This window comes from Gadus chalcogrammus, chromosome 12 (assembly GCF_026213295.1).
Source record: "Gadus chalcogrammus isolate NIFS_2021 chromosome 12, NIFS_Gcha_1.0, whole genome shotgun sequence".
Classification (NCBI taxonomy): domain Eukaryota; kingdom Metazoa; phylum Chordata; class Actinopteri; order Gadiformes; family Gadidae; genus Gadus; species Gadus chalcogrammus.
The window spans coordinates 313,005-326,384 of NC_079423.1; the positions used below are offsets into that span (position 1 = coordinate 313,005).

The 13,380-nt window shown below is 50.5% G+C and overlaps 2 protein-coding genes across 2 annotated transcripts in view; one reads left to right on the forward strand and one right to left on the reverse strand.

Moving 5' to 3' along the window:
* The first annotated feature begins 160 nt into the window (after positions 1-160).
* Positions 161-8,852, forward strand: slc1a8a (solute carrier family 1 member 8a). The gene is made up of 11 exons (XM_056603813.1): positions 161-1,163; positions 2,231-2,310; positions 2,554-2,769; positions 3,908-3,950; positions 4,198-4,405; positions 4,507-4,606; positions 4,888-5,121; positions 5,491-5,685; positions 5,800-5,934; positions 6,216-6,318; positions 7,190-8,852. The coding sequence occupies exons 1-11, from the start codon at positions 924-926 to the stop codon at positions 7,340-7,342; spliced, it is 1,707 nt and encodes a 568-aa protein (XP_056459788.1). The 5' UTR covers positions 161-923; the 3' UTR covers positions 7,343-8,852.
* Positions 8,853-12,765: 3,913 nt separating this feature from the next.
* Positions 12,766-13,380, reverse strand: part of si:ch211-1a19.3 (uncharacterized) — a 4,889-nt gene continuing 4,274 nt past the window's right edge. Inside the window, exon 3 of the mRNA XM_056604093.1 lies at positions 12,766-12,822. Within this exon, the coding sequence (XP_056460068.1) occupies positions 12,766-12,822 (57 nt within the window). The remainder of the gene's footprint in view (positions 12,823-13,380) is intronic.

A 13,380-nucleotide genomic window follows, 5' to 3' on the forward strand; every position in this document is an offset into this window, starting at 1 on the left:
CTAAACCAGTAGGACTCCAGACCAGTAGGACTCTACCCAAACCAGTAGAACTCCAGACAGTAGGACTCTACCCTAAACCGGTAGGAATCCAGACCAGTAGGACTACCTAACCCTAAACCAGTAGGACTCTACCCTAAACCAGTAGGACTCTACCCTAAACCAGTAGGACTCCAGACCAGTAGGACTCTACCCTAAACCAGTAGGACTCCAGACCTGTAGGACTCTACCCTAAACCAGTAGGACTCTACCCTAAACCAGTAGGACTCTACCCTAAACCAGCAGGACTCTGTTCTCTAAACCCGCAGGACTCTGTTCTCTAAACCAGTAGGACTCTGTTCGCTAAACCAGTAGGACTCTACCCTAAACCAGTAGGACTCCAGACCAGTAGGGCTCTACCCTAAACCAGTAGGACTCTACCCTAAACCAGCAGGACTACCCTAAACCAGCAGGACTCTGTACTCTAAACCGGAAGGACTCTACCCTAAACCAGCAGGACTACCCTAAACCAGTAGTACTGTTCTCTGGACCATTAGGACTCTGGACCAGTAGGACTCTTGAGTCTTGCCCAGGGCTGTTCCAGCGTTGTGCTCTAAGCCCGGGCTCAGGGGGATTACAGTAATTTGATCAGGAGGAACCAAACAAACGGCCGTCAGGGTCCTTCATGTGCTCATCCTGAGATTAAACACTTAGCGTGGACCGAGTCTCTGGTCCTCAGATCCCGTCTGACTACCTCTCAACCTTTATGTATCTTCATATGAGGAGCATGTTGACAGCAGAACATCTCGTAGTCTCTGAGATCCTGCTGGGATGTTCTCCGGACATGGGCCCGCGTAGAGGTGCTGAGGCCGCTCCACTCCGCTGAGCCTCTTGGGATCGACTGCAGAAGCTGCTGCGCTCCGTGGACCTCCTGCCAGAGGGGGACGATGGAGGAGCTGCTGCTACCCAGCGGGGAGGAGGCACCGTCCGAGGCCGGCTCCTTCGCCCCCGCAGAGAAGGAGGAGGAGCGGAGCCTGGGGCGGCGCCTCAAGAGGCTGGCGGTGGACCTCCGCCGCCGCGTCAAGAACTTCCTGAAGAGGAACGGCCTGCTGACGCTGTCGGTGCTCGCAGTGCTCACGGGCTGCGTGCTGGGCTTTTCCCTCCGGGGGAGCCAGCTGTCGACCCAGGTAGGACTGCAGGGGGGCTTAGGACCCCCAGGTAGGACCGCAGGGGGGCTTAGGACCCCCAGGTAGGACTGCAGGGGGCCTGAGGACAGCCAGGTAGGACCCTGGTGGCCTTAGGACCGCAGGGGGGCTTAGGACCCCCAGGTAGGGGCCTTAGGACCCCCAGTTGAGGACCTCAGCGTGTTAGAGTACTTAACATGTTATTAGAGTCTATTAGACTCTAATAACATGAGTCTCTGATAGCAGACTATTAGAGTCTGCTATCAATCCATCTAAGTCTATCAGTCTTAGGATCCGGTCCAAAAGTGGGTGAGGACGTGACACTTTAATATTGTGAGAAAATATGAACCCTGAATACAATATATCAGATACATTCTATATTCATTTACACAATGTATGTCCAGGGTCCCCTGAACAGCTAACCAGGATAGGAACGGAGGAACATTTAAGAATAATCATTATTTACTTGGTTAGCATATTGAGATTGATTGAGTGCCACGAGGTCTGAGAGTCATTGACCTTTGACTTGAGTTCTGCTTTAGGCTCTCATCTTACCCCTGAACTGATGACCTATGACCTCAAATCCCACCCCAAACAAAGGCCTCAAGGCATTGGGGGTTTAACGTTTTATTGGAAGGCTCATCTCTAATTCTGACTCAGCACTTTACGGCTAGCATGCTGCGTCTCTTTGAAGCTGTGTTATACGTCACACTGTGGTTAAGACAGAGAAACTGATGCTAATGTTGTCGTCCTAGCTGGTTAGCTTGTGTCGTACATCCTCCTGGTCATGCTAGTAGTGCGCTGCTCGTTCACAAAGCTTTCAGATTATTATGGTTGTAAGGATACTTAGCATGCTATGGTACTCAACATGTTCGGATACTTGGCACGTACGTTAGTTATCATGATGGGCTACTTGGCATTGTAAGGTAGTTCGCATGTCAGGGTGCTTAGCATGTAAGGTTATCAGGCTTGCTAGGATACCTAGCATGTTTCTTACTTAGCATGGCGATTGTGGTGTGTGTTTGTGTGTGCAGTAAACTGAGCTACGTTAACCTTTATCTTGTTTCCAGGCTAAGATCTACTTCTCCTTTCCTGGAGAGCTGCTGATGAGGATGCTGAAGATGTTGATCCTCCCTCTAATCACATCCAGGTAAACCTCCTGAAGAGACCTCATAAACCTGGACCTCATTAACATGGACCAAACAAACCTGGACCTCACAAACATGGACCTCACAAACCTGGACCTTATATACCTGGACCTCACACACATGGACCCTGACCGTGTAAGCCTAGGACAGTGACCATACCGTTGGAAGTGAACTCTTGGTGTAGGAAGTGACCTCATGGTGTAGGAAGTGACCTTTACAGGAAGTGCCCTTCTCTGGGTCCCCAGCCTGATGTCGGGGCTCTCCTCCATGGAGTCCAAGGCCTGCTGCCGGATGGGGGTCCTGACCGTCACCTACTACCTGTGGACCACCTTCATCGCCGTGGTGGTGGGCATCCTGCTGGTCATCATCATCAAACCCGGGGTGGGGACCGACATGGAGAGCAACCGGCTGGGGGGAGGGCCGGTGATGACCTCAGCCGACGCCCTGCTGGACCTCATCAGGTACTACTGCAGTACTACTACTGCTACTGTACTACTGCAGTATTACTACTGTACTAATGCAGTGCTGCTACTGTACTACTGCAGTACTACTACTGTACTACTGCAGTGCTGCTACTGTACTACTGCAGTACTGCTGCTACTACTGTACTACTGCAGTACTGCTGCTACTGCACTACTGCAGTACTGCTACTGTACTACTGCAGTACTGCTACTGTACTACTGCAGTACTGCTGCTACTGTACTACTGCAGTACTGCTGCTACTGTACTACTGCAGTACTGCGCTACTTACTGCTACTACTGCAGTACTGGCTACTGTACCCACTGACAGTACTGCTAACTGTAACTACTGCACTGTACTGTATACTGCTGTACTGTACTACTGCAGTACTGCTACTACTGTACTACTGCAGTACTGCTGCTACTACTCTACTACTGCAGTACTGCTGCTACTACTGCACTACTACTACTGCAGTACTGCTACTACTGTACTACTACAGTACTGCTGCTACTACTTTACTACTACAGTACTGCTGCTACTACTGCAGTACTACTGCAGTTCTTCTACTACAGTACTACTGCAGTAATACTACTACTGCAGTACTACTACTACAGCACTATTACACATCTAGAGGACCTCATCAGGTACTACTGCAGGACTACTACTACAGTACCACTACTACTACAGTACTAGTACTACTAGAGTACTACTACTACACTACTAATATAGTAATATAACTACAGTACTAATACTACCTCAATACTACTACACATCTAGAGGACCTCATCAGGTACTACTACACTACTACTACTACTACTCCTATTACTACATTACTACTAGTAGTACAGTACTACTACTACTACTACTACTACTACAGTACTTCTACACATCTACCTCATCAGGTACTACTACAGTGCTACTAACCCTACACCCAGAGGAGCTGCTCTAATTGTCTACTACAGTACTGCTACAGTACTACTCAACACCCAGAGGGGCTGCTCTAGTTGTGTACTACAGTACTACTACAGTACTACAGTACTACTCAACACCCAGAGGAGCTGCTCTAGTTGTGTACTACAGTACTACTCCACACTCTAGTTCTCTCTGAAGGCTGACTGAAGGCTCTCTTCCTCCCCCAGGAACATGGTCCCCTCCAACCTGATAGAGGCCACCTTTCAGCAGGTAGGAGAGATCCTGCACCTCCATCTGGACCTCTTAAATACTGGACCTCTTAAATACTGGACCTCATAAACCTGGACTTCATCAACCTGGACCTCATAAACCTCGACCTCATAAATACTGGACCTCATAAACCTGGACCTCTTAAATACTGGACCTTATAAACCTGGACCTCATAAATACTGGACCTCATAAGCCTTTGTCTCATAGTCCCTACTAACCCGGTCCCCTGTCCCTGTTTGTGTTCCAGTACAAGACGGATCTGCTGCCCATCCTCAAGCTGCCCGCCCGCACGGTGAAGCCCAACTTTGTGTACGTGGTGCCGGACGACAGCGACCCCAGCGGGCGGACAGTGTACCTTGAGCTGACCCCGCCCCCAGAGATCCACTACAAGACCAGCCCGGGCAGCAGCCAGCAGATGAACGTCCTCGGCATCGTCATCTTCTCCGCGACCATGGGTACCCGTTGACGTCACGTGACGACCGATCTGACTATGCTGTTGGACCGACGCGTGGGTGTGACACCTGCTCATGTGGTGTTGCTTTGGTTTGGTTACCAGGTCTGCTGCTGGGGAGGATGGGGGAGAGAGGGGCTCCTCTGGTTAACGTCTGCCAGTGCATCAACGAGTGCGTCATGAAGATAATCAACGCTGCAGTTTGGTGAGCTAACAGAACATGTATGCTCCCCTCCCCCTCCTCCCCTTACCCTTCCTCCCCCTCCTCCCCATCCCCCTCCTCCCCTCCCCCTCCTCCTCTTCCACCTGCCCTCTGACCAGGGGGTCCTGGTGGAGCGGTCCACCTCCCCTCTGACCGGGGGTCTGTTGGACCGGTCCACCTCCCTCTGACCGGGAGGGGTCCGTTGGACCGGTCCACCTCCCTCCGAACGGGAGGGGTCTGTTGGACCGGTCCATCTCCCTCTGACCATGAGGGGTCTGTCCCAGGTACTTCCCATTCGGGATCATCTTCCTGGTGGCCGGTAAGATCCTGGACATGCAGGATCCGAGCACCTTGGGTCGTAAGCTGGGCTGGTACACCATCACGGTGCTGGCCGGCCTCTTCGTCCACGGCCTCATCCTGCTGCCTCTGTTCTACTTCATCCTCACCCGCAAGAACCCCTTCACCTACATCAGGGGCCTACTGCAGGCCATGGTCATCGCCCTGGCAACCTCCTCCAGGTAGGTCATCACCCTGGCAACCGTGGTAACCTCCTCCAGGTAAGAGGTGCTCGTCACCTCTTACCTGGGGGATGTAGATCAGCCGGAGAAGAGAATGGGTGCGTCACTGAGTCTGTTTTATCAATGAGGAACTGAGCCAGTGATAGTGGAGGCAAGGGGCATCGAGACTGTTTTCCATCTCGCGTAGCCGTATGAAGTGTTCTCCGCAAGGCCAAATAAATCTAGGTCATCGAAGAAAAAGACTTGATTGTGTCTGTGATGATTGGGGACAGAGTCCTGCAAGTTCAAGAAGCAGTTCCCTGTAACTGTGAAAGGTTTAAAACACAAGCTTAGACCTGGCCACAACACAGCCTGTCTGTCTGTCTGCAGCTCGGCCACCCTCCCCATCACCATGAAGTGTCTGCTGGAGAACTGCCAGGTGGACCGGCAGATAGCCCGCTTCGTGCTGCCCGTCGGCGCCACCATCAACATGGACGGCACCGCGCTGTACGAGGCCGTGGCAGCCATCTTTATTGCCCAGGTCAACGACTACGAGCTGGACCTGGGCCAGCTGGTCACCATCAGGTACTAGGTCGGGTCCACTAGGTCAGGGGGCTACGTCAGGGGGCTACGTCAGGAGGTCTACGTTAGGCGTGTCTCTACGTCAGGGGGACGTCAGCCTTCTCTCTCTCTCTTCAGTATCACGGCGACGGCTGCGAGCATCGGAGCCGCCGGGATCCCGCAGGCCGGTCTGGTCACCATGGTGATCGTGCTGACGTCAGTGGGCCTGCCCCCCGATGACATCACGCTTATCGTGGCCATTGATTGGGTCCTGTAAGTAAACCAGCTAACTTGTGGTGGTAATCAAACCATACCCTTACCTAACCCTAAACCCTAACTCAAACCTAACCTTACCTCACCCTAACCCTTAACTCAACCCGTTTAGTGTACTGTACCGTTTAGTGTACTGTACTGTGTAGTGTACTGTGTGTACTGGTTTGGGCCCTGGTTTGGGCCCTGGTTTGGGCCCTGGTTTGATTCCCTTCACTGGTCCAGGGACCGTTTAGTGTACTGTACTGTGTAGTGTACTGTGTGTACTGTGTGTACTGGTCCAGGGACCGCTTCAGGACGATGATCAACGTCCTCGGCGACGCGCTAGCGGCCGGGATCATCGCCCACCTCTGCAGGAAGGACTTCCCCCTGAGCGGAGCGGGACAGGTGCCTCCTCACCGGCTTATCTTACCTTAACCCTCCCCTAATACCTCAAATACATCTACCCCTAACCCCCTAACCCCCTAACCCCCTAATCCCCGAGATACATCTCCCCCTTACCCCCCTAACCCCCTGACCCCAAATACGTATCTCCCTAACCCTCAAATACATCTACACCTAACCCCCTAACCCCCTGACCCCAAATACATCTACCCCTAAGACCCCTACTGTATCACCCTAATTCACACCTGATATTCATACAGAAGACGTTCCCTGTGTCTTTAGTGTCTCCCACCTCTTCCCAGACATTCCCAGTGCTGTCAGTGTCCACCAAGATATCGAGAGTGTGCATAACAATCCACCGACGCTTTACGCTATTCGATCTAATCGCCTTAAGATCATTAGATCGAAATGGACACCACACCTTCAGGGTCCACCTCTTCCCAAACGTTCAAAGTGCCTTTAGTGTCTCCCAACGTGTTCCCAAACGTTCCAAATACCTTTAGTGTTTTCCAACTGGTTCCCAGACGTTCCCAGTGCCTTCAGTGTCTCCCACTGTGTTCCAAGACGTTCCCAGTGCCTTTAGTGTCTTCAACCTCCTCCCAGACGTTTCCAGTGCCTTCAGTGTCTTCCACCTCTTCCCAGAAGGTCCCAGTGCCTCTAGTGCCTTCCACCTCTTCCCAGAAGGTCCCAGTGCCTCTAGTGCCTTCCACCTCTTCCCAGAAAGTCCCAGTGCCTCTAGTGCCTTCCACCTCTTCCCAGAAGGTCCCAGTGCCTCTAGTGCCTTCCACCTCTTCCCAGAAGGTTCCAGTGCCTTCAGTGTCAAACCATGTTCCCAGACGTTCCCATGTCCTAACGCGTTTGTCTGTTCCCACAGACCGCCCACCCGTCCTACGGCACTCAGGACTCCGGGGACAACGTCCCCCTGACAGAGATGCATACGCACAAGGACTGCCTCTTCGACAACATGAGCGACTCTGTCCACGACGCTCACACACACACCATCTACTACAACCTCTGCCAAGTATGACCCAGGACCCTGGAGTTCTCCTGGTGGGCCGTATGGACGGGCTGGACTGGTTGACAGTGGTCCACTGACCTACAGGACACACTGAGCTGGTGGTCCACTGACCTACAGGACACACTGAGCTGGTGGTCCACTGACCTACAGGACACACTGTGCTGGTGGTCCACTGACCTACAGGACACACTGAGCTGGTGGTCCACTGACCTACAGGACACACTGAGCTGGTGGTCCACTGACCTACAGGACACACTCATTGGTATTCTGTTGAGTAAATGAAAGCCCCATAAAGCCCAATCATGAAGGACCTGTCTGCACTTGGCAGATTTCTTCAGTGCATATTATTAATACCACAATTACAGAAAGATGACAACCTTAACTACTGATAACTGATCAGAAAACAACCGTTCTACTGGGAGGGTGAGATTATGGTGCTGCCAAGTGAGGCCAGGACCCTCTTACTGACAGACCCAGAGTGGAGATGACCAGAGTAGAGTTGACCAGAGTAGAGATGACCAGAGTGGAGATGACCAGAGTGGAGATGACCAGAGTGGAGATGACCAGAGTGGAGATGACCAGAGTAGAGTTGACCAGAGTGGAGATGACCAGAGTAGAGTTGACCAGAGTGGAGATGACCAGAGTGGAGATGACCAGAGTGGAGTTGACCAGAGTGGAGATGACCAGAGTAGAGTTGACCAGAGTAGAGTTGACCAGAGTAGAGTTGACCAGAGTAGAGTTGACAGAGTAGAGTTGACCAGAGTGGAGATGACCAGAGTGGAGATGACCAGAGTGGAGATGACCAGAGTGGAGCTTCTACAGACCAGTGTTCCTGGTGGCGAGTGTTCCTGGTGACTAATAGGACCAGTGTCCCCAGTGACTAATAGGACCAGTGTCCCCAGTGACTGATAGGACCAGTGTCCCCAGTGACTGATAGGACCAGTGTCCCCAGTGACCGATGGGACCAGGGTTCCTGGTGACTGTTAGGACCAGTGTCCCCGGTGACTGATAGGACCAGTGTTCCTGGTGACTGTTAGGACCAGTGTCCCCGGTGACTGATAGGACCAGTGTCCCCAGTCACTGATGGGACCAGTGTTCCCATTGACCGATAGGACCAGTGTTCCCAGTGACTAATAGGACCAGTGTTCCCAGTGACTAATAGGACCAGTGTCCCCAGTGACTGCTGGCTTCAGTAACGTCAGATCTCAAGTGCTCTTCCCCAAGCAGACCCCCTCCTGTCTCATGGCATGCAGGCGTGCCTCCTTGTTGACTTGTTGTGGGCTCCTAATCCATGTGCATTACTGTGTTGTTGAGCCCGGATTAGCGTACGCTGTGATGATCTACCAGCTCACCTCCTCCTCCGGTCAGCTGACCGGCCAGGTGCTGCCATGGATTATCCACCGGACGTCTTGTGTGTCCTCCCACAAAAACAATGTTTACTGTCAACATCTGTGGCACCTGTAGAGCCCATATCGAGCTGTCCAATGTTTTTCTTTCTAACATTAAATGAAACATCCTGTTGGAGGCATTTTTGTTTATCCTTTCATTTGTGCAAAAATGTTTACTTCTAATACTAGGAGCTTTAGTATAACGCTATGGTGCTTATTTTCTGTGGCATTTCAACTGTTTGCAGTGGACTTCTAGACCTGGGGCCGTCCTTACGCTGAGAGGGTTACTTGCATTAAGCCACCCTGGCTAACTAGCTTATCAGTCTTAGCCGTTCTCGCTCTGTTAGCTATGTTAGCTGTATTAGCTGTTGACTAGCTGTCATCCAAGCACTGTTGGCTGCACTAGCTCGTCTCGCCATATTAGCTGACCTGCTATCCTAGCTGTAATAGCTGTCCTATCTGTTTTTACTGTACTCTGTTAGCTGTACTAGCTCTGTTAGCTGTAATAAACCTGTTAGCTGGACTTCCTTTCTCCACATTTCTGTCCATCTCGTTGGCCAGTAGACAACCTCAGGAATGCTCCCGTAGCATGTCACCCCGTCACCCGTCATGTGTCTGTATAGAGTCGGGTCCCAGGTGAACCAGAACTTCTGCTGTGCCCATCAGCCAGGAGACGGTTTCATAACGGTGGCCTTCTGCTTCTTCATATCTGACTTTATCCCTCCTTTATGGGTTTGGGGGTCCCTGTCCTTAAGACCCATTAACAACCTACAGACCAGGACCAGAGACCCTACAGACCGGGACCACCAGAGACCCTACAGACCAGGACCAGAGACACTACAGACCAGGACCAGAGACCCTACAGACCGGGACCAGAGACCCTACAGACCGGGACCACCAGAGACCCTACAGACCAGGACCAGAGACCCTACAGACCGGGCACCCGGAGACCTACAGACCAGGACCAGAGAACTACGACCTGGGAACAGAGACCCTACAGCAGGGACCACAGAGACCATACCAGAACAGGACCAGGACCCTACGACTTCCCCCCCCGGGACCACCTAGAGCGCACCCCCCTTGTGACCAGACAGAGACCCCTACAGACCAGGACAGGACCCTACAGACCGGACAGAGACCCTACAGACGGGACCACCAGATGGACCCCTACAGACCAGGACCACCAGAGACCCTACAGACCGGGACCAGAGACCCTACAGACCGGGACCAGAGACCCTACAGACCGGGACCAGAGACCCTACAGACCGGGACCACCAGAGACCCTACAGACCGGGACCACCAGAGACCCTACAGACCGGGACCACCAGAGACCCTACAGACCGGGACCACCAGAGACCCTACAGACCCCCCGGGACCACCAGCGAGGACCATACCAGACCGGATCCACCAGCGTAACCTACACGGCCACCGGGACCACCAAGAGACCCTACAGACCGGGACACCACCGACCCTACAGACCGGGATCCAGAGACCCACATAGGCACCCTGGAACCACCAGCCGACCCTTAACTAGGACACCGGGACCAGAGACCCTACAGACCAGGACCACCAGAGACCCTACAGACCAGAGACCCTACAGACCAGGACCAGAGACCCTACAGACCGGGACCACCAGAGACCCTACAGACCGGGACCAGAGACCCTACCAGCCGGGCCCACCGGAGACCACTACAGCGGGAACCCACCAGAGACCCTACAGCATCCAGAGACCTTACAGACCGGGTACCAGTAGACAAGCCCCCTATCACAGACCACGGCCCACCAGAGACCCTACAGACCGGGACCAGAGACCCTACAGACCAGGACCACCAGAGACCCTACAGACCGGGACCAGAGACCCTACAGACCAGGACCAGAGACCCTACAGACCGGGACCACCAGAGACCCTACAGACCACAGCTAAAGAAGCTATCTCTGTAGCTCTAGAGGTGAGCTAAGAAAGCTATCTCTGTACGCTCTAGGGGGGTGAGCTAAAGAAGCTATCTCTGTAGCTCTAGAGGTGAGCTAAAGAAGCTATCTCTGTAGCTCTAGAGGTGAGCTAAAGAAGCTATCTCTGTAGCTCTAGAGGTGAGCTAAAGAAGCTATCTCTGTAGCTCTAGAGGTGAGCTAAAGAAGCTATCTCTGTAGCTCTAGAGGTGAGCTTAAGAAGCTATCTCTGTAGCTCTAGGGGTGAGCTAAAGAAGCTATCTCTGTAGCTCTAGGGGTGAGCTAAAGAACCTACCTCTGTAGCTCTAGGGGTGAGCTAAAGAAGCTATCTCTGTAGCTCTAGGGGTGAGCTATAGAGATATCTCCGAGCTCTAGAGGTAAGCTTAGGCACCTACTAATACTATACATCTATATAATATACTATCTATATACTATATAATACTAAACTATCTATATACTATATAATACTAAACTATATATATACTATATATATATATACTATATAACACTAAACTATATATATACTATATAATGCGAACCCTAGTATATACTATATATGCTAAACTATTTTATATCACTATATAATCCACCTCACTATAGCTATTAACTATATACTACTAAACCTATCTTTACTTAAACCTAAACATTATATACTATATATACTAAACTATCGATATACTATATATACTAAACTATCATCTACTATATAATAATGGAACTATCGATATTCTATCTAATACTGAAAGATCTATATATAATACTAATAATACTAAACTATCTATATACTATATAATACCAAACTATATATATATATATATACTATATAATACAAAACTATATATATACTATACTACCCCACTGGTCTCACTGGTCTTCATCACTAGAGGCTAAGAGAGCTAAAGGTGCTATCTCATTAGCTGGGGTGAGCTAAAAAAAAAAAAGGTACTATCTCGTTAGCTTTAAAAGTGAGCTAAAGTTGCTATATCAGTAGCTGGGGTGAGCTAAAGGTGCTATATCAGTAGCTCTGGGTGAGCTAAAGATGCTATCATTAGCTCGGGTGAGCTAAAGGTGCTATCTCATTAGGGTTAGGTGAGCTAAAGGGGCTATCTCATTAGCTAGGGTGAGCTAAAGGTGCTATCTCATTAGCTGGGGTGAGCTAAAGGTGCTATCTCATTAGCTGGGTTGAGCTAAAGGTGCTATCTCATTAGCTGGGGTGAGCTAAAGGTGCTATCTCATTAGCTGGGGTGAGCTAAAGGTGCTATCTCAGTAGCTCTGGGTGAGTACTAAAGGTGCTATCTCATTAGCTTGGGTGAGCTAAACAGGTTATCTCATTAGCTAGGGTGAGCTAAAGTTGCGATCTCATTAGCTGGGGTGAGCTAAAGATGCTATCTCATTAGCTGGGGTGAGCTAAAGACGCTATCAAATTAGCTAGGCTAAAGGTGCTATCTCATTAGCTTGGGTGAGCTAAAGGTGCTATCTCATTAGCTTGGGTGAGCTAAACGGGCTATCTCATTAGCTAGGGTGAGCTAAAGATGCTATCTCATTAGCTGGGTTGAGCCAAAGGTGCTATCTCATTAGCTGGGGTTAGCTAAAGGTGCTAACTCATTAGCTGGGATGAGCTAAAGGTGCTATCTCATTAGCTGGGGTGAGCTAAAGGTGCTATCTCAGTAGCTCTGGGGTGAGCTAAAGGTGCTATCTCATTAGCTGGGGTGAGCTTAAGGTGCTATCTTATTAGCTTGGGTGAGCTAAAGGTGCTATCTCATTAGCTGGGTGAGCTTAAGGTCATCTCCATAGCTGGGGTGAGCTAAAGGTGCTATCTCAGTAGCTCTGGGGTGAGCTAAAGGTACTATCTCATTAGTTTACGTCAGCTAAAGGTGCTATCTCATTAGCTGGGGTGAGCTAACTGTGCTATCTCAGTAGCTGGGTTGAGCTAAAGGTACTATCTCATTAGCTGGGATGAGCTAAAGGTGCTATCTCATTACTGGGCTGGCTAAAGGTGCTATGTCAGTAGCTATGAAGTGAGCTAAAGGTGCTATCTCAGTAGCTGGGGTTAGCTAAAGGTGCTATCTCAATAGCTGGTGTGAGGTGTAGGACCATCTACTGGAGACAGTTTGCCTTGAAGTCGCTCATCCTAAATATGTCTGACGTGCTGACCTGTTAACGTGTAACAAAGTGTTAATAACAATCTTTATTAACACTTCTCTCACTCATTAACAAAAACACAGACACATGTTAAAAAGCTGAGTGGATGAGAGCATAAAGTACGTAAATGTGATTCATTTCAGTCCCTTTTGATGGATGGGGTAACTCTTATCGTCTGGACTTGTCACATCATGATGCTTTTACAGAAACATTTCAATAACACATATTCCAATCATAAAATCAATGATTCGAATTAGATTTTAACATCATCTGCACGATTCATCTCTGGTTGTGATTCAATGTTGGATTTCAGCGAAGAACCTGCTGGATTTACAACATTTCTACTAGTATTTCTACTGGTCACTTTATGTCTCCTGTGAGAGTCTGTGGACCATGTCCTGACTGATAACACTCTGCAAATAAGATATCATATTATCTTATTATATGGAGGAGGAGTGGGGGGGGGGGGGGAGGAAGGAGGGGGAGAGAGAGGGGGGGGGAGAGGAAGGGGGGAGGGGGAGGGGGGGGAGGAGGAGGGGAGGAGGGGGAGGAGAGGTGGGGGAGAGGAGG

What these genes read in the sequence shown, in the direction of transcription:
- slc1a8a (XM_056603813.1), top strand. Translation starts at nt 924, where the DNA reads ATGGAGGAGCTGCTGCTACCCAGCGGGGAGGAGGCACCGTCCGAGGCC. An exon ending in GGAGCCAGCTGTCGACCCAG is followed by an intron (nt 1,164 to 2,230) that starts GTAGGACTGCAG and finishes TCTTGTTTCCAG; the next exon opens with GCTAAGATCTACTTCTCCTT. An exon ending in CTCCCTCTAATCACATCCAG is followed by an intron (nt 2,311 to 2,553) that starts GTAAACCTCCTG and finishes CTGGGTCCCCAG; the next exon opens with CCTGATGTCGGGGCTCTCCT.